General features: G+C 44.9%; 1 protein-coding gene across 2 annotated transcripts in view; it reads left to right on the top strand.

Annotated features, from left to right (window-relative positions):
- Nucleotides 1-2083: 2083 nt before the first annotated feature.
- Nucleotides 2084-26224, top strand: part of LOC147899522 (protein Dr1 homolog) — a 58558-nt gene continuing 34417 nt past the window's right edge. For both annotated transcript variants that reach the window (XM_087378278.1, XM_087378276.1), the window contains exons 1-2: nt 2084-2213; nt 23981-24058. In XM_087378278.1, the coding sequence (XP_087234404.1) occupies nt 24013-24058 (46 nt within the window). In that variant the 5' untranslated portion in view covers nt 2084-2213; nt 23981-24012. The remainder of the gene's footprint in view (nt 2214-23980; nt 24059-26224) is intronic.

Here is a 26224-nt window from a genome sequence, read left to right as displayed (position 1 = left end):
ATACATATCTAGGGGCTTGAAGGGGCTGATTTGGCTAGATGGGTAAATTCCGGGAAAAAATGGCACCTCCTTCACAGAAGCCTCTAGAAATGGCTCAAAATCATTCTATAAACTACTAGGAAACACAGAGGTCTATAACTTCCATTAGAAAAATGATATTAGAAATTAAAGTACATATAGGGATGTGCCTTGCATTGAGCTTCGAACTGATATAAGTTTCGTTGAAAATAGATAACCGGTTGAAGAGATATGGACAGTTGACTGAAAGGGGTAAAAACTACCATAGAAATAAACAGTCATACACAGAGACTCATAACTTCTTGTCCTAGATCCAATGCAAAAAACTAATTACATGGGAGGCAGACCTTAAAGAGAGCTTCGCGCTGATATAAGTTTCATTAAAATCGGACCATCGAGGAGAAAGTTACAGGCCAAATACTGACAGGGGCTCTAACTACTATATTAATTGCCATCTGCGCGTGCATATTTTGCCTAAGCGAACTACTCCCTCAAGGCTCCACAATTATCAACGATCCAATATCCCTAGAATTTGGCTAAAAGAGAGGAAGAAGCTTGCATGGTGGCTCGGGAAACGGATGAACCATGTGTGCACAGTGAGCGGTCGAACAAGAACTACTTTAGAGACTTGAATAGAGAGAGAAAAGAACATAGGAATGGAGACTCAAAGAAAATAATAAGAAGTGACTTTCATTGCCATGAGAGTAAGACTCCCCTCAAATACACTCAAATACTACAAAGACAAGCGAGGAGGAAAGGTTTCATACATACAAGAGGAGCGGAAGCTCCAAGACTACTCATAGAGAGAGAATCAACTAGAGAGAGATGGACTCAAGAGTCTACATAAGAGAATATCTACAAGAGGGAGAGAAGGCTCATGGAAGAGGCTTGAGGAGACTAGAGCTATAGCAACATGAGGCCTAATGGTGGAAGAGACGATGAACAAGGGAGAGGAGGGCTCCTTTTATAGAGATTTTGTCACCCTCCTTCACCCATTTACAATTGCTGCCTGTAGATTCCTTTCCCCATCAATCACATAAGCCCGTATGTCACCATCCATGTCCTTTTTGGCTACTCTTGCTATGTGTCTCATCAAGATGCTCAAGACTCTTAAAATATTGAGAAAGTCAAGAGTCTCCCCACATGGAGCCCATAGGGACCCTCTCTTTTCCATATGTCCATATCCTCCTTATTCCACATGGGAATTCTAGAAGGGTTCCTCTTGACTCCACACTCCTCCACATGCCTTCCACACACTTGGTATGTGGCCTCCCTTATATTATTGGAACACATGGACATGAGCCCACCTCTTTATATGACTCACTTTTCCTATTTTCTAAAAACCCCATAATATCCCATACACAAATAACTCTCACCCCATACCAAGGTATTTATAATTCATACACATGGTATTTACAATGATCCATTCCACTCATCCTCTCAATTGCATACAATATCTTAGCGAGAGCCGCTAGGCTATCACTTGATACTCAAACTCTTGTCAAACATAGGAGAAAACAATACTAATGCCAAATAAAAAATATCAATTTTTGGCTTCACAGCCGGGCTTATGGCGAAATTCACGGTGGGAGCAAACTGGAGGCTACCTCTGCTGGCAGACCCCGCTGTCTTGCCTTCAACGCTAAGTTGGCTGGCTATTAGGGCTGCGGTATTTCTTTCCATCTGGGAATGCAGGAACCGGGTTGGAACCCAACATTGGGTTGAGACCAACCATCATACTCAGGTTACTAAGCTTACCTAAACTCTTTGTCCCATTTCCCAACTTCCCACCTCGGGGCCAATGCCACACAGTTTGCCCATCTCGGTCTGCAACTTTGCTGCGAACTACAATTACACAATTCGTGCCTCGACAGCTCGCCACACGTATCCAGGTCATAACTTGTTGCATGGATCGAGTTGCCACATCACTCACACTCGCATGAACTGCCGGAACCCCTCTCCCGAAAAAAGGTCTTTTCCCGGTCGAGAAGCCATCGAAAAGGCGGTGAACGGGCCGACCGCTCGCCGCCTTCCCGGGGCTTCCCACGTGGCGAGCGGCCTTCCCGGCGCTGCCCTCCAAGGAAAGCCCATTCACTCCAATCTGAAAGAAAGATGAGCTACCCCCTTCCAGCTTCTGCTACGAAGCAGCGATAGGCTGGCGGGACACCAGCTTACACAGTCCTTGCGGACACCAGGTATTCTTGCTTTTCTCACGTTTGTTTCATCCTGTCCATTCAGCATTTTTCTCTATTCCACACTTCCATTTTCTTTCTATGCGATTACCGTCTCGTACCATGTCGGCCTTCAACCCTATTTTCCCCTTCCTAGTCTTTTCCAATCATCACGTTGCCGCCTGTTCAAGCAGCCAGGCATTTGATTTTTGGAGGTCCAGGGAGTAACGAGAAATTGTACTTGCGTCGTATTAGATCAGAGGCCGTGAGTTAAGGCAGCAAGAGACGATTCCCAGGGGTGATTGTCTGGCTTGCGTGTTTTTGGCGTCTTTTTCCAGGTCTAGTCGACCTCCTAAGCTGTGTTTTACGTGGCACAACCTCTCAACCTTTTTGGCCAATAAGGCTCTGTTTATCTTTTCCAGGCTGTTTTCTAGAAACTGCGCCGTGGTGCCTTCTGGCAAGGAATGTGCACTGCACTGGATGCATGTGGCGTCATTTTGACGGGGCCAAAGTCTGTCTCCACTATGTTGGGCTGGCGGCTTGTTCTTGCTGAACGAACTATGGTATGGGAATGGAGAATACTGTGGTTGACTGTGGAAGAACCTTAAGGACGATCCATGAATTGTAATGACGTGATGTCTCCAATCTGTGTGTGCCTCATGCTAACTGTGCGTCATACTTTGACTTGTGACTAATGAGTCACTAAAGTATAGATCTTAAAAAAAAAAAGAGAGGTAGAACAAGAGTCAAGACAGAATTCCACACTATGATTAAGGCAAAGATCCACACTCTGGATGTATCATCTATCCATTGAGCACTCATGCCTATTTTGCAAAGTCGCAGTTGGTTGAATTTGATCATGATGAAGAGGAATTTGATGATAATAGTGCCCAGCAAAATGCGCCCTAACAGTTGCAGGCCATCATCTCCCAGTCGTATTGATGCCCTCTGGGCTCTGGTATGTGCCATGTAGCTTTAGTTATTGGCACTTAGGTCACCTAGTACTTTTAGTGTCTTATGACACCTAGTGCTAGTGGTACCACTAGGACACTGTGTCCTAGGGTTCCCTTTTATTGTACTTTGTACTTTCATTTCTTTCATAGTTGATGTGACGGCTTTCACTCCTTGCTCCACTCTTTGCATCCTTTCGCTTCCTTGAGCCTACAGTGGTATCAGAGCGGGTTCTACCTATTGCTCTTGTCACTCCCAGCTATCCTGAGCCCTCTACACCTTTGAGGCCGGCTGTACCTTTGCTGTTTTACAGCTCCATACAGCTCGTTTTTGGCACGTGTGGGTCTCTGAGGACTTTGCAAGCACTTCCATCGTGAAGAATCTTCCTCCTGGTACTTTCTCAGCCTAGACGACTGTTCTAGAGCTGACCTACACCTTTTTCGAGGAGATTTCTAGATTTCGGGGCTATTCTAGCTGTCTTTCAGCTAGGCGCCTGTTCGTGGAAGCTTTCTTCCACATCCCAAGGCAGTTCATTGTCAGAAAGCTCCTCTACGTGCTGTTCTAGAACAGGTGACTGCTCTAGAACCAGCTTTCAGCAAGTTCGGGGCAGCTTTACACAGTTTGGGGCAGCTTCACACAGCTCGGGGCAGCTTCACACAGTTCGGGGTACCCACGTAGCCTTGGCGACCTCAGTTTGGGACACAAACAGAGTCCAACTGCATCTTGGGGTGGTTCAGCAGCCCCCCATCCATCCGTACAACTGTACGGGCCTGTTCCAGCTGCCATTTCAGTTCGAACTACTGATAGAAGAGGCGCCTATCAGTCGCACCTCTTCTAGAACAGTTGCCTATCTCCATTGACTCCCTTGCCTACATTTGGCGGGTGCTCTTCAACTCCAGCACACTATTACAGCAAGTCAACTGTTTTTTCCCTGTCAAACCCTAATTTCCAGCAAGGAAATTTAGGGCTTTTGACATTCAAGCCTTTCACTTGCCCCTCCAACACTTTGGGCAAGCTTGGTAACTGAAATACTTCCAAAAATTGCAGTTTTCAGTTACACTCAGTCTCAGCACTGTCACATTGTGCCACGTCATCAAATCAGGGGTTTCCAAAATTTGGCGCTTTTGTATTTAAAGCTCAATTTCAGCTGGTAATTCCGTCCCTCTACCTTGCTATTTTAATTTCCAGTCTATTTGCTCTCTTCATCTTTGTATTTGAGCAAGAAAGGCCTTGTGTTGCCTTGAGGCCTCGTGTTGCCTCTTGGAGTATTCTTTTCTTGGCTTACAGATATTTGGGACAGCCAGCACTTTGCAGTTGAAAGCCTTGAGGCTTGTGGACAGTTTTGCACTTGTATTGGATATTGTCAGTTAGTGCTCTTTGCTTTGCATTTTTTGGCACTATGGCTGGCCAAAATAATGATTTGTTTGGCACTCTCCGTGAAGATGATAAGTTGGATGGCACCAACTATCCTATGTGGTCCTACCTTATGAAGCACATTCTAGTTGCCAGAAACTTCTGGAATATTGTTTTAGGTATTGATTTGAGGCCAACCAATGCTCAAGTGGCTTCCCCTATTGTTGGCACTCCTCCAGTGGGGGATCCTCCTGACTCTTCTTCCTCTAGTACTCCTGTCACTACTCCTACTCAGGACTAAATCAGATGGGACTCCAGAGATGCAAATGCACACTCATGTATTACCTTATCATGCAAGAGAATCATTATTCCACACATCCGGTCATGCAAGACAGCAAAGGATGCTTGGGATAAGCTAGCTTCTCTTTATCAGGTTCGCAATGAGGCACGGGTTCCATATTTGAGAAGACAATTGCAGGAACCCAGCATGTAGGAAAGTGACTCAATGATATATATTTAACAAAGGTCAAGGATCTCATGGAGCAACTTGTAAATATTGATGAAGTGGTGCCTAATTCGCAGCTTGTTAGCACTACATTGAATGGACTGCTAGACAATATCAAGGGTTTGCTACAACCCTTAGACTTGTGGCCAATGGAAATCATGATCACTACTCATTTGATTAGTTAGTCACTTTGCTTTTGCAGGAAGAGCAAATTCGTGCTAGTAGGCAAGCTACTATTCTTGATCATGCATTTGCTTCACAGCAGAAAGGAAAAGGCAAGGTTTCCAATCCATGGGCAAGCCTAAATATGTGCCTAACAGTGGCAATTCCTCCAATGTGTCTCAAAATACAGCAGATAAGTCAAAGAAGAAAAGATGCAACTATTGCCGTAAGCTAGGGCATGAAATTTCAGAATACAGGAAGCGCATCGCTACGGAGAAGAAGAAAGCAGGATTGACAGTAAATGCCTTACATGCAATTGAATCCCATGAGCCAGCAGATGCCTCACATGCACATGCTCTCCAGGATGATTGGACATGGGCTGTCCATTGCTCTTTTGATCCCTCTAAAGTTGATGCATTCTTTTCTGCAAATGATGCTCAGTCTTGGTATTTTGATAGTGGACAGTTGTTTCAGTCCTTGGCTAATGCACCTCGAGGGGGGACTGTCACATGTGTTAATAATGCTTCCTATGCTGTAAAAGGAATTGGAGATGTGCAGCTCACATCCATTTCAAGCCATCCTGTCACTTTGACAAATGTTCTTTTTGTGCCTGGAATTGAAGTCAACTTGATTTCAATTTCAACAATTGCCACTTCCGGTTTCAGAGTGATTTTTGATGGATATAGATGCCTAGTATATGATCTGTGTGATGACAATGCCATAGTTCTCACTAGCACTTTGCAAAAGGGGCTTTATCACCTTGATTATCACTCTGTTGCACTTTCTATCGAAGCATTTGCTATTTCAGATTCACAGCTTGCTGAACCTCTTCTATGGCATGAGAGAATGGGTCATCTAAATTATAGAGCTCTTGCCAAGTTACATGCACAGGGCATGGCAAATGATGTACCTCAAACTCAAAACAGTTTCCAAACATGTGTGTGAGGGTTGTCTTTTGGGTAAGATGCTTCGGCGTCCTTTTCAAAGAGGTTGTCCAAATTCTCACAAAGGAAATTGCAGCTAGTGCACAGTGATGTTTGTGGCCCAATGCCATTGGAGGGTACGAATATTTCATGACTCTAATTGATGACTTCACAAGATATTGCTGGGTATATGCTTTAAAAGCCAAATCTGAAGTGTTCTCATGCTTTCAGAGGTGGCTGAATATGGTTAAAAATGAATCAGGATGCAAGCTTGTCATCCTCAACACAGATAGGGGGGGGGAGTATATGTCACAGGAGTTTGATGCATTCTTGTCTTCATTGGACATTGTTCACTCATGCACTACTCAGCATAATCCTGTTCGTGAAAGAAAGAACATGTCTACTATGGAGATGGCCAGATGCATGCTTAAGGCCAAGTCCTTGCCCAATAAATTTTGGCTTGATGCAGTGATGTGTGCCAACTATGTGCTGAATAGATCACCTATAAGGGCATTGAGGATTGTTACACCTTATGAAGCATGGAAAGGCAGGAAGCCTTCACTTTCACACATGAGAGTTTTTGGGTCTCTTGCATATGTACATGTACCATCTCAGCTGAGACATAAGCTTGATGATAAGGCAATCAAATGCATATTTATTGATTACAGTCAGGAGAGTAGAGGGTATCGGTTGTACGAACCAAATACTGGGAAGATTATTGTCAATAGAGATGTAATCTTTGCTGAACATTCAGCGTCTCCTCTTGTGGACTGCAAAGCAAAGCCAGAAGTTGACATGTTTGATGCCTTTGACTCTTGGTAACCTCTTCTCCCCTCAGGAGGGGACTTCGACCATCAACATGAGCCTCCTGCAGGCCCTCCAACAAGCAATGATCAGCCAGCAACCATGCTGATCTGCAGGTTCCTCTTCCAGCACAAAATGATCCCAATATTCATGATGCAGTGATTGAAGAAAGAGCTGTCAATAGACAGCAAAGGCAAGTTCCCAGATGGCTTCTTGACACATTGAGGGACAGCAAACAAGATCAACCTCTTGCTGCCCGGACAAGATCAAGGAATAGACAGATGCATGGTTACTTTCTTGATTTTGCACTCCTTGCTACAGCTTGCAATGAAGAGCCTTTATGCCATAAAGATGCTTTTGATAGCAAAGAGTGGATGGATGCAATGAGAACTGAGCTAAAATCTATTGCAAAAAATGACACATGGGAATTAGTAGATCTATCTCTTGGCAAGCATGCCATTGGTACCCGGTGGGTCTACAAATTAAAAAGGAAATTTGATGGCAGCATAGATCGACACAAAGCCCGTCTTGTTGCAAAAGGGTATGACCAACAACAAGGCATTGACTTTGAGTAGACCTTTGCTTCCACTTCCAAGATTACTACTATCAGATGTGTCATTGCCATTGCAGCCCCATCACCATTGGCAAGTGCACCAGCTTGACATCAAGATTGCCTTTCTTCATGGGGCTCTGCAGGAAGAAGTTTATGTGACACCATAGTTCAAAGAAATGTTTCAATACTTAGAAACGTGAAACGTTTCAAAACGTTTTGAAATGTTTCAAAAAAACAGGGGGTGTTTCAAAAATTGAGTTTGTATATTTGGGTCTTAATAAATGCAAATTTTAAGCCTTGCATTCATATAGTATATTGAAACTATGTAAACTAAGCTAAAAAATCACAAAATGCAAAAGCAACCCCAATTATTTAGAATACCTACATCATAGTTTGAAAAAGTAATTAGCCATACATGAGTTTAAGACTGAGAGTCTTTTGGTTTGGATTTAAACTCTTTGATTAGTGCTATGCCTTCACGATAAACTGCCCATTTTCCATCTTTTCTAGCAGCCCTGACTTTAGCCAATTCCGTTACCTTGTTCTTCAATTGAGCTCCTGTAAGTTCCTTAGCTATCCATATCTTGGTCCCTGTCCAGTTGTAAGATTGTCGAAGAAGCTTGATCCGTAAATCTCGCGACTTAAGTGTAAGAATAGCTTGTCCTTTGGAGTGCCAGATATTAGTTGCCTCTTCATTATCATCATCATCATCATCATTGTCATCATCAACCTTCCATTCAATATTAGGCATGGCTGCTTTGACATGTGCTAAAGTCTCATTGAAAGAGTCATCATCTTTGAACCATCCTTCAGGGAGCCTCCCCACTCTAATCTTCAATGCATTATCACGTCTGGCTTCGTGTTCTTTGATCTCTTCTTGGATATCAGTCTTGTTTGCCTTTGTGTCAAACTCTTCAATCACTTCTTTCTTGATTGATTGTACTTCAGTATGGACCATATCTTTGACTGTAGAGACTAGTTGAGGAGTAGGAGGAGAATTCTTACATGAGTCCACAACCTCAACAATTACTGCCTGCTTGTTAGAATCTCATTGTGCCCACCTGTGAGCCCCCGATTTGAGGGGACAAGGGGAAGTGAGAGGTAGGAGGGCTGGGGAGAGAGACTCAGGGCGGCATAATAGGCGACCAGCACACGGGCTGGGTCGCAGCTTGCAACAGCAGGTATGAGGGGGGGCTTTAGGCCTCACATGGAGGCTCCAGCAGCAGCGCGGACTGGCCGCCCAGGGTGCCCTTATATAGGGGCGTGTGGCTGGCCAAGTCGGTACAACTAGGGCCACCGACCAGGGGCAACCCGTGGTCCGTTTATGGGGCCCATGAAGTCGGCCACCAGATAGGGTATCGACCCTGCTGGTCGATCATCTGAAGGGGCCTGGGCAGAGCCTATAAAAGGCCCACTTCTCCAAGGCAGTGTCCAGCACCCAGATCTGGGGGAGTTTGTGAGAGAGAGTTCATCAGTTTTCTCCAGCATCCTGCTGTGATTTGTACTGCTCCCTTGGAGCCATTTTCTGCTCACCATCCGGTGGATGAATATACTCTCTCTCCATCTATTCTTGCTGTTATTTCTGAGTGTGTTTCTGTTGCATCTGTGGTCATTTATCTAAGCTGAGTGTGTAAGAGTTAGAGAGATCTTGGGTGGAGGATTGAGTGATTCATTCCCTCTTCATTTTTAACTTGGTATCAGAGCCATAGGCTCTCAACTCTTCTTCATCAAAGCACTCTTTGAAGGAAGGAGTCCCTTGGCAAAAAGGCGATTCCGTGCATTACAGAAAGCCTTCTCCAAGGCAGTGTTCAGCACCCAGATCTGGGGGAGTTTGTGAGAGAGAGCTCATCAGTTTTCTCTAGCATCCTGCTATGATTTGTACTGCTCCCTTGGAGCCATTTTCTGCCCACCATCCGGTGGATGAATATACTCTCTCTCCATCTATTCTTGCTGTTATTTCTGAGTGTGTTACTGTTGCATCTGTGGTCATCTATCTAAGCTGAGTGTGTAAGAGTTAGAGAGATCTTGGGTGGAGGATTGAGTGATTCATTCCCTCTTCATTTTTAATATGGTATCAGAGCCATAGGCTCTCAACTCTTCTTCATCAAAGCACTCTCTGAAGGAAGGAGTCCCTTGGCAGAAAGGCGATTCCGTTTTGAGCTCAGGCTAGCACGGGAGGTCAGTTTCGAGTCCCTCCTCCCACTGAGAAGCAGAAGAAGTTGCCCCAACGGTACCTAAAAACATTGGAAGACTCTTGGGTCACCGATATACCTGAGAGTAGCAGTTCCGGATTGTGTCGGTCCCAACGTCTTAAGCAGACCCCATTCATAAATTTTGCGTTGGTGGCTCAGCTTGAAGAGCCAAGGTCCTTGGAGGAGGCGAAGGACAATCCAGAATGGCAGGCTGCCATGCAGGCAGAGATGGATGCTATCCTGAAGAATAATACATGGGACTTAGTGGCTAGGCCTTCGCGACAGAAAGTCATTGGCACTAAGTGGGTATGTATACAAACTTAAATTCAAACCGGACGGCAGCTTGGATAAGTACAAAGCAAGATTAGTGGTCAAAGGTTTTGCTCAGACTGAAGGCATGGATTTTGATGAAACTTTTGCTCCCACAGCTCGCATGGTTACTATCCGGACAGTGATTGCCCTTGCTGCCCAATTCCATTGGCATATTTTTCAAATGGACGTGAAGTCTGCATTTCTTAATGGAACCCTGGAGGAGGAGGTGTACGTGGAGCAGCCACAGGGCTTTCAAGATCTAGGGTCCCTATTAAAAGTATGCAGGTCGAAGAAGGCGTTATACCGGCTGAAACAGGCTCCTAGAGCTTGGTACCAAAGGATAGATGTATTCTTTCAGAAGGTAGGGTTAAAGTCGGAGCCCTTCTGAGGCAAACCTCTACTTGTTCATTGAGAAGGGGTTGCGATTGTTACTCATCCTCTATGTTGATGATCTTATCTTGACAGGTGACCATGTCAAGAAGATTTCGCAGGTCAAGGAGCTACTCATGACTGAGTTTGAGATGACTGACCTTGGGTTATTACACTACTTCCTTGGGATAGAAGTAAAGCAGGCCAAAGATAGGATCTTCATTTCACAGGAGAAATATTGCAGAGAACTTCTGAAGAGATTCCAGATGGAGGATTGCAGGACAGCAGTAACTCCCATGGAGGTCGGGCTCAAGCTAAGTGTTCACGACACATCTCAGCTGGTCAATACTCCTTCGTACTGATGATTGGTAGGAAGCTTGCTTTACCTTACCAATACTCGACTTGATATTTGTTATGCAGTTGGACTATTATGCTAGTTCTCTGCTTCTCTTAGGAAGAGTCATTGGGATGCAGGTTTATGGGTGCTGAGGTATCTAAAGGGTACTTGCACCTACGGGATCACCTACACCAAAGGCATCGAACTAGGCGAGTTTTGTGACAGTGATTGGGCGGGTGACGTTGACACGAGAAGATCAACAACAGGGTATTGCTTCTTACTTGCATGTGGTGCCATCTCTTGGCTGAGTAAGAAGCAACCCACAGCGGCCCTTTCATCTACAGAGCCAGAGTACAGAGCCGCATGTACAGCAGCTTGTGAGACATTGTGGTTGAGGTGGACTCTGGAGGACATGGACGTGTGTCAGGAGGACGCAACAGTGCTGATGCGCGACAATCAGAGTTGCATAGCCATTGCCAAAAATCCAGTGTACCATGCGCGCACTGTGAGTTGAAGAGGGAGAAAGAGCAGAGCGTGAGAGTAGGAGAGCAAGAGAGTCGGAGAGTGAGAGCTGAAAGCAATAGTTGCAATAGAAGAGTGTAGTACAACTGAAGAGTGGGATAGGTTTTGTCTAAGTGACAAAACCTTATCCTTCACTAACCGTAGTTAGTGAACTAACTGTGGTTAGGAAAAAAAACCTCTAATATGAGGGAAAAGTGCCCCTAACCTACTTATTACATTACATTGGTCACTGCCAAATTATAAGAATAATTCTAACACCCCCCTGCAGTGCCAATGTCATGTACAAGGAAATGATCAATCACCAAAAGGAGATAAGTTCAGGGCACTGCGAAATGCCTCAAACTTTTCACGTGGAAGTGCTTTGGTGAAAATGTCTGCAACAATGTCATGTGTTGACACATAGATCATACTGATCTCTCCTGCATGCAACTTCTCTCTGACGTAGTGATAGTGAACCTCAATGTGCTTCGTGCGAGCATGAAACACACGATTCTTTGTCACTGCAATAGCACTCTGACTATCAGTGAGAATTGGAGAAGGACCCTCCAATGAAAGCTGACGATCAGCTAATAAATGACGCAGCCAAACACATTCAACTGTCACTGTGAAAGCTGCCCTGTACTCAGCTTCACATGAGGAGGTAGCCACTGTATACTGTTTCTTGCTTAACCAAGAAATACAAGCTTTGCCCAAAAAGAAACAATTGCCACTTGTGGACTGCCTAGTGTCATAGTCTCCAGCCCAATCTGAGTCACTGTAGGCATGCATCTGCAACTCACCCCCCTTGGGAAACATCAAGCCAAAAGACTTTGTACCTTGCAAGTAACGGAAGATGCGTTTTACAGCCTGCCAATGCATAGTCTTTGGGCTGTGCATATATATCCTTTTGCAACCAGCCTTGCCTTGTACCGATCAACGGACCCATTTGGCTTTCTTTTGACTTTGAAAACCCACCGTGTACCTATGGCATGTTTACCTGGTGGCAAATCGACAACTTTCCATGTCTGATTTTTTGAATGGACTGCAATTCATCGTGCATGGCATTCATCCAATGCACATTATCCTGTGCTTCTTCAAATGTCTCAAGCTCCTCCTCGTCAAGAAGAGTACCTGCATAAGCTGATTCAACTGAAAGAGCCCCCCCCCCCCCCCCCCCTCCCCCCCATGCCTTACTGCAGTACGAGTTCGGCTAGGTAATGGAGCATCAATTTTACTCTCCCTGAGAGTTTGTAACAGCCAATTCGCAACTGTTTTTGCTGCATGTATATCTGCAATTTCTTGCTGAACAACCTCTTCCACTGCTTGTGGTGGTGGTAAGACGTCCTGTGGCTGAATCGGAGCATGTGGAGGTGTCTGTAAATTGTGATTTGCATCAGATATATCAGCAGGGGAACCCAAGGCAATGAGTAGTAATCCCTCAAAGACATCATCGGAAGGAGTAGGCAAATTAAATTCAGCTTGAGTGTGAGCTGAATTTTCTGAAAATATAACATCTCTACTGACAATAATCTTGCGTGTGACAGGATTGTAGAGACAGTAGCCCTTGCTCTCTGCACTGTACCCAACAAAAATGCATTTGATTGCCTTATTAGACAACTTATGCCGAAACTCAACGGGCACATGAGCATATGCAAGGCATCCAAAAACATGAAAATGATCCACAGAAGGCTTTCTCCCTTGCCAAACTTGATAGGGAGTCTTGGTCTTCAAAGCTTTTGTGGGAGCGCGATTCAAAACATAATTGGCACACATGAGACCTTCAAGCCAAAATTTGTGAGGCAATCTTTTGCTTTTTAGCATGCATCTATCCATGTCCATAAGAGTACGATTTTTACTCTCAGCTTTGCCATTTTTATGAGGAGTTAGCCTCACTGTAAGCTGATGTGCAATGCCCTTGTCTTTCAAAAATGCATCAAAATCTACAGACAAATACTCCCTTCCTATCTCTGTGCGTAATGTCTATATCTTGAGTCCTGATTTATTCTCAACCATAGCTGCAAAGTGTTTGAAAACCATAAACACTTCTGATTTGCGTTTCAGCCCATAAACCCAAGTAAGTTGGAGTAGTCATCTATAAAAGAGACAAAGTAAAGATGACCACCCAATGATGGAGTCCTCATGGGACCACAGATATCACTATGAATAAGCTGTAATTTTCGAACAACTTTTACTGATCCATCCTTCTTGAAAGGAAATCTGTGCGTTTTACCAAGAATGCACCCTTCACAGGCATGTGGAGGAGGTGTTTCAAGAGGAGGCAATGCATCAACCATAGCATGTTTTTAAAGTGTCATTAAGGTGCCATATTGCATGTGTCCATATCTGGGATGCCATAACTCTGCATTCTGCATAGCAGCAGTAGGAGTGGAAACTGCAAGAGCATGTGCTGGTCTTTTCTCATACATGTCAAGCTGAAAAAGACCACGTAACAAAGTGCTAGACAATCTCAAGGCATAGTCATTCTCTCTGGCATGGACTGCACACTTGTCATCTTCAAAAATGACCTGAAATCCAGCTTTGTTAAGAGTGGACAGTGAAAGTAGATTTTTGGTGATACCAGGCACATACAAGATATCAGAAATTTTGAATGTTGAGCCATCAATGGCCAAATTACCATGTATTTTGTGTCTCATTGACACAAGGTGATGCATCCTTGGAAGAATCATAATTGCATGTCAGAAAAGCATAAGAGTCATCATTACGAGTGGCTGTAGTATCCGGAGCAGCCAACTGAGAGTCTGAAATGCAAGACAAGAAGGCATGGTCGTGCTCTACAAAGTTGGCTGTAGCTTGCTCATTGTCAGATGCATGAGGAGCTGAATCTAAAACAGCCATACCGGAGCTGTTTTTCTTTTCTGTTGCAAGCCTTTTCTTGCATTCTCCACTGTAGTGACTTGGCTTTTTGCAGTAATGACATATTCCCTTCTTCTTGGGCTTACCTGCATCACCCTTAGCTTTTTGAGAAGGCTGTCCTGAACCACTAGAAGGCTGATTTGCTGATGTCTTTGTTTGTCCCTTTGTTTTAGGCTTGAATTTTGAAAGCATGGCATGTTCACCTGCTCGTGAAGCCATGTTTTTCTTGGTCTGCTCTTCCTGCAACAGAAGTCCTATCAACTCGTGAAAATTGAGAGGATTTGCACCCCCCCTCAATGACAAATTCAGCGAGGTATGAAAGTTGAGATAAGACTCAGGAAGAGAATTCAGAGTAGTGGTAATCATCTATGAATCAGGAATGATCTCATCAATATTCAGCAATTGCTCTCGTAAATCTTGTAGCTTTGTGAGGTGCATTGACATGGAATCACCCTCTTCCATATGTGTATGAGACAATTCTCTTTTCAAAAAAGACACCCTGGCATCATTCCAAGCTGCATACATGCTCTCCAAAATATCCCATGCTGCCTTTGAGGTCTTACATGACCGGATATGCGGAATGATGAATCTTTTCACTGAAAGAGAAATACACGACAAAGCTAAAGCATCACGTGAATTTCATCTCTTTTGCTCTGGAGTTGTAGGTATAGCTGCACCAATAACTTGTCCTGTAGCTATGCCCTGTGCACGACCTCTGCCTCCTCCTTGCTAGGGAGGGGTATTAGGTGCCACATTTGCTGGCCGGATCTCATCCCCATTTACATAGTCCCACAAATTACGGGAAATCAGAATGTTGCGTACGAGAAAACTCCAGAGGGAGTAGTTTGTACCATCCAGCTTATCCTCTTGTGAGAGACCACTGAACTTGAAATCATTCTGATTTTGCTGGGCCCTGTCTGAGAAAGAAAATACAGCAAATGCAAATCTGAATTTCCTTGCTGGGAAGGGAGTGCACAATTCCCAAAAAATTACAGCCAAACACTGGCTGAAAATGCAACTCAAATCTTTGCAATGTCTCTGTCAGAAATCTGCCAGAGCATCCAATCTCTCCCAAAACCTGCCAAAAGTGCTTCAAAACACTTACAGAAAGGCAGTGTGAACTGAAACCTGCAAAATTGCTCTCCCAACACAAAAGCCCCAATTTGTAGCTTGAAATTGCAACCAGAAAGGGGAAAATGGTCTAAAAGCCCCAAATGTTGCACAAATTGCTCTCTACCTGCATAATCCCCAAATTTCAGTGCAAAATTGCAGTGTAATTGCAAAAGCTCCAAATTTCTGCAAGAAATTACACTTGAGAGGCACAAATGAACTCAAAGCCCCAAAATTTTTGCAAGATCTTAGCCAAACAATGGCTCTCTACGCAAATGTCTATCACGAAACACCTTTCAGAGTCCACCTGCAAATGTCTATCTACGACCTCTTCAGATTGTACGGAACTGTCAGTACGAAATCCGTACAATGTACGGACTGTACGGATTTTTGTGCGGACTGTACGGATGTACGGATCAATCGAGGCAGATCTGTACGGCGCAGGTACATCGGATGTACGAAACAGGTACGGTTGTACGGCGAAGGTACGGCTGTACGGTTGTACGGGTTGGCACAGATGTACGGACTGGCAAGTTGTACGGTTGTATGGGCGACGGGCTGTACGGCGATGTACGGATGGACCTGACGTCAGGAGCTGGCACGGCGCAGGAGCTGAGTATGGCGGTGCAGAAAGTACATGCCGTATAGATTGTACGAACGAATGTACGGCCTTGTATGGACGGGCAGCGATGGTACGGGCAGGTCGTACGGAGCAACGAGCTGTTGAGCTTGGAGCAGGGAGCTTGCGAGCGGGGTCAACCTGCTCTGATACCAAATGTGAGTTGGAGAGGGAGAGAGAGCAGAGTGTGAGAGCAGGAGAGCAAGAGAGTAGGAGAGTGAGAGCTGAAAGCAATAGTTGCAATAGAAGAGTGTAGTACAATTGAAGAGTGAGATAGGTTTTGTCTAAGTAGTACAATTGAAGAGTGAGATAGGTTTTGTCACTTAACCTTATCCTTCACTAACCGTAGTTAGTGAATTAACTATGGTTAGGGGGAAAAACCTCTAAAATGAGGGAAAAGTGCCCCTAACCTACTTATTACATTACATTGGTCACTGCTGAATCATAACAATAATTCTAACATGGACCAAGCACATGGAAGTTCATTACCACTTTGTTCGAAGCTCACCATCGACGACGTGATCGAGCTCATGTACTGCCCGACCGCCGACAACTTGTCCGACCTCTTCACGAAGGCACTCCCTCGAGAACAGGTTTAGCACCTCATCAGACATATGGGGATTGGCCCACAGTTGTGACATTGAGGGGGGGTGTTAGAATCTCACTGTGCCCACCTGTGAGCCCCCGATTTGAGGGGACAAGGGGCAGTGAGAGGTAGGAGGGTTGGGGAGAGACACTCAGGCTGGCATCATAGGCGACCAGCACACGGGCTGGGTCGCAGCCTGCAACAGCAGGTATGAGGGGGAGCTTTAGGCCTCACATGGAGGCTCCAGCAGCAGCGCGGACTGGCCACCCAGGGCGCCCTTATATAGGGGCCTGTGGCTGGCCAAGTCGGCTCAATCAGGGCCACCGACCAGAGCCAACCCTAGTCGGTTTATGGGGACCATGAAGTCGGCCACCAGACAGGGTACCGACCTTGCTGGTCGGTCATCTGAAGGGGCCTGGGCAGAGCCTATAAAAGGCCCACTTCTCCATTGAACCCAGCATCTAGTGCATTACAGAAAGCCTTCTCCAAGGCAGTGTTCAGCACCCAGATCTGGGGGAGTTTGTGAGAGAGAGTTCATCAGGTTTCACTAGCATCCTGCTGTGATTTGTACTGCTCCCTTGGAGCCATTTTCTGCCCACCATCCGGTGGATGAATATACTCTCTCTCCATCTATTCTTGTTGTTATTTCGGAGTGTGTTTCTGTTGCATCTGTGGTCATCTATCTAAGCTGAGTGTGTAAGAGTTAGAGAGATCTTGGGTGGAGGATTGAGTGATTCATTCCCTCTTCATTTCTAACACTGCTTGCCAGGTCCCTCTAGAACTTGAAGTCGAGCTTTTACTTCTTCCAGCTCAAGCCTTAACTCTCTAATTGCTTGCTGCAAATAATAAATCTGTTATGTTGTCCAATGATAGGTCGTTTGGACCCTTCTTGCTGGTAATTGCGTGCATACGGAGAGGGTGTCATAGCTGCAACTGTAGAGTACTGAGTCCTGATAGTTGAGGTTGATGGAGTTGAGGGGGATTGGGAGGAGAGGGTAGGCCATTCCATATTGGCTATTTCTTAGAACTCCCTAGCTGAACCTAACTCCCGAGTTGGGCTGGGAGTTTAGCCCAACTCGGGGTTAGAAACCCTAGGAGCTTGCAGCGAGAAAGTACGGGCAGGTCTAATGGACTTGTACGGGATGTACGGAGAACTGTATGGGGCTGTATGACGAGTTGGATGGGACTGTACAGAGAGTGTACGACGAGCTGTATGGAGGGTTTACGGAGCTGTACGACGGGCTATACGGAGGGGTTGCGGCAAGCTGTATGAAGAGCACTCAAGGCGTCATGTACATTTAACCGGTGTGGCGAAAGGTCACTATTGGCGGTAGTGTCCTCAAAGGATTAGTGAGGGGACTAGTGAGCAGATGGATGCTTCTGCAGCCGCCACGTTGTTTGTTCCAGCCTTCTAGTAGAACGAGGCAGGATGCACTGCCAACAGGATTTCTGGTTCTAGATGGAGGATTGCTTGCTTGTATGTGGCAGCGGTTGCTGTCGGATAGGTGCAGTGATGAAGGAGTCTTTGATTGAGGCAGGCTTCCAGGCAAGTCCTCAAGTCACGAGGAAAGTCCTCAAGCCACAAGGAGTTGTTCTTGCTAACTCGGGGCAGCATATTACGAGTATATATTTTGTCTAGATGTCATGACTTGGCAGATCCAATGGGGTTTTCCTCTTGTTCTGCTGTAGCTATTGCTTGATGAGCTATTGGAGATCCGGATGGGTCAAAAGATTGCCAGTGCGGGGATCCACACACAGTAGATTGATCTTTGTGAGCTGTTAGATGCCCATTGTTACTGGAGCACTGAGGTTCATTGATCTAGGGATAGTGTACTAATTTGGACTTGAGAGGGGGCTTCAAAGGGGGCTGTATAGCTTTGAGATATAGGTGCCCATGTAGGGAAGCAAGCCTTGCACCGATGGTAGTGTAAGCTGGATTATTGTACTAGTACTGGACGAGAGGAGTATACATAGCACTTGTGGCTTGGGAGCAACCGCACCAGGTTTCCAATGATCGTGTTGAGACGGTTCATGCCAAGAGGGGCTACTTCGACGGTCTTCAGCGATGGAGCACCACACGACGGATTCCTCTAGTTGTTCCAGAGGCACATCCATCTTCTTGGCGATCCTATGCCATCCAGGAGCTAAGATGGGGAGGTAGAGGTCAACATCTCCTAATGTCACATGGTAGATAGAGAGGGCCTTGCTTGTGGGTGTGCCCACCTCGTTGTGAGAGGTTAGGGTAGTAAAGGCCATTGTTGTGGGTGTGCCTGCCCCTCGTGAATGCAGAGCAGGGTAGGACTGAGGGAAAAATTGCCCACTGTGGAGGCCCCACCTAGGGGTCCTATGGGCTTGCTTGTTGCCATGTGTCAGCCCCTCTTTTGGTGCATTTGCTGGGCACTGTTAGGGGCCTGCGTTGCTGCCCATGGAGTTGCAGGTTTGCCCCTATTGAGGCCTTTTGGAGGCTGAGGTTTGGTGGTAGGCCTAGCAGGAGGGGTTCACCTCCCCTAGATGGCTGTGTGGTAGTCGATGAGGGGGGCTGGAGAGGTCGGCTTCCTTGGAGCAGTCTAGTCGGACAGAGTGGCAGGGGATCAGCCCCTATAGGCTGCGCAGCAGCTCCTTTGTAGGGCTGCAGGTTGAGGCAGCCCAGTGGGCCCATAGGAGAGTGGGAGAGCCCTCTTATAGGGCTGTTTGCCAACCCCTTGTGCTGTAGGGTGGGGTCGGCACACCTCAGGCCAGCTGGTTGGCCTAGTAGACCAGCCAACTAGGGAGGGGGTGGCTGCCTATATAGAGGCCCCTCTTCCCCCATTTGTTGCATCTCATTGTGGAGCAGTTGGTGCCATATATAGCAGAGGTTTTCCCCCCACCAGTTTTAGGGGTTTCGTCCTAAGATCCCTTGCAGTCTCTTGTGTTTCTTCCTCAGTAGGACAATATTCTATGTTGAGGCTGCCGTTTTGTGAAAAGTCTTATTGCCTGAGAGGGAGAGGGCACCTTGACTGTCAGTGAAGAGAAGAGGATGCGAGATGGGAAGAGTGGGGATTTTGGGGAGAAAACGATGCAGCCATATGGATTCTCGTGTTGCATGGCTGAGGGTGACATATTCAGCCTCAGTCGAGGAGAGAGCTGTGCACTCTTGCTTTCGTGAGGACCAACTGATGGGGCCGCCAGCAAGAATAAATAGGTAACCTGAAGTAGATTTACGTGAGTGGGGATCACTGGCCCAGTCTGCATCACAATACCCAAGCATGGGAGGTCCTTCATAGCAATAAGAGAGTGTGCAGTTCAGTGTACCCTTGAGGTATCGCATGACGCGTTTGAGAGAAGCAATGTGAAGTTCATGAGGAGAGGAAGCGAATTTGCTGAGATAGGAAACGGAGAAAGCTAAATCTGGGCGAGTGGTAAGCATTGCATACATCAGAGCTCCAAGAATTTCTCAGTATGGAAAATCCATGATGGGAGAATATTCATCAGGAATGGGAGGCAATGTAGTCATGGGAGTAGAAACGGGTTTGTTGTTGATGAAGCCCCATTGCTCAAGGAGAGAGGTAAGATACCGGGTTTGAGAGAGACAGACATGATCTCGATTTTCGGGCCATTCGATGTGCATACCTAGGAAATGAGTTGCAACATCAAGATCTTTCATCTGGAAGGTCTGTTGGAGATGCCCCTTAGTTTGTAGTAGAAGATGATTAGAGTTAGAGATGATGAGCAGATCATTAACATAAACTGCCATGATGCATACATGCTGTTGAACTTGAGTACTGTATAGAGCTTTGTGCAGCTTGTAGACAAGATGCTCTTTACCACAAACCTTGAAGTAAGCAGGTTGCTCAATATAAAGATCCTCTTCTATATCTCCATGCAGAAAAGCGGTGGTGACATCCATGTGATGGACGTTCCAGTGACGGATGACAAACAGGGCAAGAAGGATGCAAACAGAGGAAAGGTTTCAAAAAAATCCACACATTCTCGTTGTGTGAATCCTTTGGCTACTAGAGCAAAGGTTTCAAAAAAATCCACACATTCTCGTTGTGTGAATCCTTTGGCAACTAGAGCAAAGGTTTCAAAAAAATCCACACATTCTCGTTGTGTGAATCCTTTGGCTACTAGTCGGGCCTTATGCCGAGCAATTGAACCATCAGAATTCTTTTTTACTTTGAATATCCACTTGGTACGAATGACTTGCCGCCTTGGAGGCAAATTGACTAGCGTCCATGTGTTGTTTGCATGGATGGATTTAATTTCTTCATGCATGGCTTGAATCCACTTATCAGATTGAGGGCACTGTAGAGCGGCATTCAAAGTAGGAGGTTCAAAGTCTTCAGCAAACATGCTCGAATCTTGTGGAGCAAGCGGAAGTACGTAATCCTGAAATCGAGCCGGTAGTATTCGTTGGCGTCGTGGGTGATCATTGGTTGAGTCTTCTGGGACTGGAGAAGGTCGACGAACTGGGGAGCTATTCTCAGAGTTGGCTGGGGATGAAGACGTCTTAGTGGCAGATGAGGAATCTGAGTGAGAGGATGCTGCGGAGATGGGAGGTGATGGAGTATGCAGAGAAAGAGAAGTGAGCATTGTGATTTCGGGGAGCAGCTCCTGCGGGCCAGAATCAATTTTTATTTCTCCTGCTGGCTGGTCTTCCATGAATCGAACATCGCGACTTTGAACAATCCCTCGTGTAGAAGGGAAGTAAAACCTGTAGCCTTTACTTGCGTGATCAAGACCCATGAAGTAATAGACACGAGACTTAGCCCATTAGGGGAATTTTGGACTCAAAAAGGGCCTCTTCCATTAGGGGCTTAAAAATATGGATTAAGCTCTTGGCCAATGAGGAGGCTCAAGCATTAAAAGAATGGAGGTTTCTTCCCTCTTTCTCATTGGTGGGACTAAATGGTCCCCACCCCAAGTTACTAGGATTACCAAAGTAAAAGACTTTAGGGAAAATCGCGGTTTTATAGTGATGGTTGGATCATGCTTGATCTAATGGTTGGCATGCCCTTTCATCTATTCACTCACATCCATTGGATGATGGATGATCTAATGGATAAGATTAAAGTGATACATCATTGTATTATGGACGTTGGATTGTGGCTTGATCCAACGGCGTGGGAAGACTGTCGCGACAGCAGACTGGTGCTTGTGGGCACGTGGCAGCGTGCAAGAGCATGTACTCATAGCATGGCAAGGAGTGTGGCCGCCCATAATAATGGCGTTTTCGTGGATTGAGGGGAGCCCTTGGATGAAACCTTGAATCCAACCATCCACAATTGGCGCACTATGTGTGCCCTTGGATGGGAGTATGGATCCAATGGTCCAAAAAAGGCGATAAGTGCGAGTTCTTGGATCACGAAAAGATCTACAGTGCACACTTGTAGCCCATAGTCTATGGTGATCCATTGGATCAAAATACGATCAATGCTCCAAAAAAGGCGTCGCATGCGAGCCACTAGATGAGGATCGAGATCAACGATGGAGAATTGGCACCATCTTAAATGCCATGATGACATATCAAATTCCCCCTTTACCACAAGTGGTCCACGACCTTTTCACCTAGAGATTAAGGAGTTAATCTTTTTCTTAATCTCTCCCTCATGAGGTCCTTTTTGAGCCCATATTTCCCCTAATGCTCAAGCTTGGAGTGATTCTCATAAGGGATATGAACAAGAGCTTTGCACCCGAAGACCTTGAAGACAAAGACATCAGGTTTCTTGCCCGTTGTTGGCTCTTTCCTACTGATTCCGTATGGTGTGTGTGAGGTTCTCTATCTCTCTCTCTCTCCTTACATATCACAGCGGAGGGTTTCATTGATCCACCAGGATACACGCAGATTCACCTACTCCACTCGTTGAGGATCTCTCTTGGGCAGTTCCGGGTCTCTTCACACAGACTTCGTATCAAGAGCGGCAAAGCAGAGCTGTTACCCAGGGAGAGGCGCATATGCACACTGTGTGCCTCTTCAAAGATAGTTATGGGGTTTTGGCCCGTTTCCTCTCCTACCCAGACTAGCGGTGTTTGGCTGGTTTCATTCATGCGGTGATGCTTAGACACTACAAGAGGATACTCTGAGCACGGAGGCAAGAGCAGACTTCTTCCTCGACTGATACCTGTCAGAGCTCTATCACGGAGTTCTTTCAGCTAGATCACATAGACCCCCACGAGACGAGACCTTGGCATGACCGTGACTTGGAGCATGTGACCATACAGCTCAGACAGAGGATTGACACACAGATCATACTTGGGGACATTCACTCCTTGTTTAGGGTCGGTGCCCGACCGACGGAGGTCACAGTGGCCCTGGTTAGACATAGAGCTACGACTAGGAGATGTACTAGGACTGCATCCTTGAGGGGTTGACATCGCTCTATTGTTGATCTCATACCTCCCCTGCCTCATCCATCCTGATGTCCTACTGCTGATGATGATGATGATGATGATGATGATGATGATGTCGATGCTGATGCTGAGATTGATACATATAGTCGACTACCGACATGACTGTTGTACTTAGGACTTAGTATTGCCATTTTGCATTTTTTTGCATTCTGCATTGGTGTGGATGCTCGTTTAATAGCTCCACTACCAGAGCTCATTGTATCAAGTTTTTCACAGTCTCATAGACCCATCGATCTTCCGAAGACTTTAATAAACTTTCTTTCTTTCTTTCTTTCTCTCTCCATTTCTATCCAGATCCACGGCACTTCTCACATGAGTCGTAGATTTACATGGAGCAAATATAACCCCATGCACAAATAATGAGAATTTAAATACTCTAAAATGAAGTACCAACTTTAAGCTTCAAAGTTTAAACTCATGTAGAGATATATTGAGCTATGTTGTGGCTAGTCACTCAATTTTCCAATTCAAGTAAGGGAGACCACACTCCGAGGAATCCCATGACAGGATTATGAGTGCAATGTGCTATAACTCTGCGGTGCTTTGATCATGCTTTAGCTTCAACTGTTACTAGGAGCACCAAGCCCTTTTTTTTTTCACACACTCCCATGGCCAACAACTAGCCTTAGAGCATCCCTAGGGATTTGAACGCGGGCAGCTGCCAGCATAGGTGGGTGAACACCCAAACCGCTTGAGTTGCTGCTGCTCCACAGGGTGTTTATATATATAAATATTTTTGCAAAAAGAGACTTCTATTAAGTATTAAAGAAAACCGTTAGAGCAAGCTCCATACGGGATACACCATGCAATGCATGAAAAGCTCAAGAGCCAAAAAGAAAGGATTGGGGCTGATAGTGCCATCTCAATGCGGCAGAAACCTCCGAGAAAAAGGGAGAACCCCCCCAAACTCGAAGAAATACAGGGTGTTTATATTTTGAAAGCAAGATGTGGAGAGTTTCCTCATAGAGAAAATTCTATCTATGAAGATGTCTTAAAAGGGTTTTGAACTCGTCAAACCCGAAGATCACTGCAGCATAGGTTTAGACAACAAAAGAGTGCACGCTGTTGCTTTTCAAACATGGCTTCATGTATGATATGTGGTAACGCATGAACATCGGCTGCATCATGAAAATTGGCTTTGAATTTGTAATTTTGGAAAATATGAAGGTTTATTAAGTTGATGTTTTGGTCAGCAATTAGTTTAGGTTTGATTGTTGTCAAGAAGATCACATATTTTGGTTCTCTTTTAGATTGTCTTCATAGCAAACTGGAGCAAACATCCATGGAGATTGTTGGCCGGCCAAAAGAAGATGTGTCACTTCCTAAAGGTATGATGATTGTTGACATTAGCGGAAGGAGTAAGCTTGCACCATTACATATTGTCTTTAAACGCTCAATACTTCTAGAATGGGGCAATCGATTATAGATGCTTTATCCAATATATCAGTGGTCACAGTTTCTATTGTTTTGCATGTGAGCAGGAAGAACCACTTACATAGGTTTTTATTTAGAGCTCTGGATGTTATACACATGGGTTTATTTGTGAAAAATTGCCTTTGATTCCTCTTTTAATTGTTTCCAAATATTCCCAAACATTTGGACATTCGAAAATGTGGTCTTGAAGCCCTTTAAACAAAAAATTTATAGAAGAAGACTTGAGGCTTGCTTGAAGTGTTTTTAGAATCATGAATATTGAACTTACTAAACTTAGTATCAAAGAGTGTTAATTATGATATATATGTGTAAGACAAGTTTTAATTTTTAAGATTGGGTATATTCGAGTCTTTGGAAGGTGTATGTATATGCATTTTTTTTTCTTTGTTTTAGTATCTAGATAAAGAAGTTCATATTATATCAACTTGTGCTTAAGAATCTTAAACCTACTACACACACCATTGAGCGCTAATGACGTCTATGGGGATACTAGCTTGTCCGTGCTATGTGTGATGGAGTTTATGGTTTTCAAACTTGTGACTATCATGAGATTGAAATTGCAACATGTGTTGTGTTTTCAGAGGACGAGTTTGGGCATGTTCTTGGATTCATCTAGATATATGTAGATTTAATTTAAAATAAAGCTTATGTGCTAGTTCGCAGTAAGCAAAATAATTTGGTTGAAATGGAATTCGAGCAAGAACCTGTGAATTCATGGATATACTTTGATGAGGTTCATAAGATTATTTTTGTCCATGTAGCGGTTGTTCATCAAAAGGATTTGCTAGAGGTATATGTAGTTTATTCTTGTGTCATTTAGTGTGAACCCCTTTTATGTTACTACCATTGGATTGGATGCCATGGCACGAGCTTGTATTAGGTGACACTTGGTGGTGTCTTAGGTGACACTAGGAGGTGTCACACGAGATGTGACTATTCAGAGTGTAGCTTGTTTAATTTTGTCTTTTTTGTTCTTGAAGATGCTTATATCAGATGTTAATTGATTTTTTGCTACTTATCCTTCACTATACCCAATATGTGAGGTCGGGTGTTGGTATGAAAGCATGTTATTGAACTAGATCAGGAATACTATGAAAAACCTATCTATGCTTCAAGCTGCAAGACAAAGACTGATCATTTTATTTCTATCTCTAAGTAGGGGGTCTGTTTGCCTACTAACATGTGTGACACCTTGTTCTATTGGGTCTTGAACAATTGATAGGTCATCTTAGCTATCTCATTATCATCCTAGGTTCAAAACTTTGGGTTTAATCTATTTGTGGTTGTTTAGGTTGTGATAGAAGATACATAGATATATGGATGCAAGTGGTGGATAGACTTGTTGGGGAGTGATCAAGAATGCCAAACTTGCGAGTAGTTTCAGGAGGTGAGCTAGTAAGAGTTGTGAAGATATTGTATAATTTTTAAACTGGGGTTGGGGAAACTGTGCAAGCTGTGTGCAAGTCCTATTACCCATAAATGTGTAGTCTCCCTTGCAAAAGGGACATATCAGCAAGTGTGTGATTGTTGGGATTTTAGGCTTCACCCTTGTGAGTTCCCAAATGAGGACGACATGGGGGAGGTGTACTAGTAGCATATGAGAGAGGCCATGTGGGAAGGTATTTGTATCCGTGTCAAGAGTACTTGTATGAACAAGTTTATCGGAGTGAGTTTTGATTTGTGTGTGAATCTTGGGCATATTCTTCCGTTTGCCGAGGGTTGGATACAGCAAACAACCCCATTCTATCAACCCTATAATTCTAATAGGGACATGACAATGTATAAGGAGATTTAAGGCTGCAAGAGGCCTTGGATTTTCTTGGATATGATGGTGCACGTTGCCAAGGTGTGCAACTCCTTCAGATCATGATATTTGTACTGAAAATGGTTAGAGAGCATGTAAATGGCCAGCCTTTTGTATAGGTGACCGTCTATATTGTGCATTGAGACTGCACAACCATCATTTTGAAGTGTTGCATGCAGTCGTTTTTAATATTATAAGCATAGTTTTTTCCATACGTTACCATACACATACGTCATACGAGTATGGAAGTATGATT

This window comes from Dipteris shenzhenensis, chromosome 8 (assembly GCF_047967505.1).
Source record: "Dipteris shenzhenensis isolate YYH24624 ecotype China chromosome 8, Dip_SZ_1.0, whole genome shotgun sequence".
NCBI classification, from domain to species: domain Eukaryota; kingdom Viridiplantae; phylum Streptophyta; class Polypodiopsida; order Gleicheniales; family Dipteridaceae; genus Dipteris; species Dipteris shenzhenensis.
Note: the sequence above shows the minus strand (reverse complement) of the source record. Positions and strands in the feature narration are given on the sequence as shown.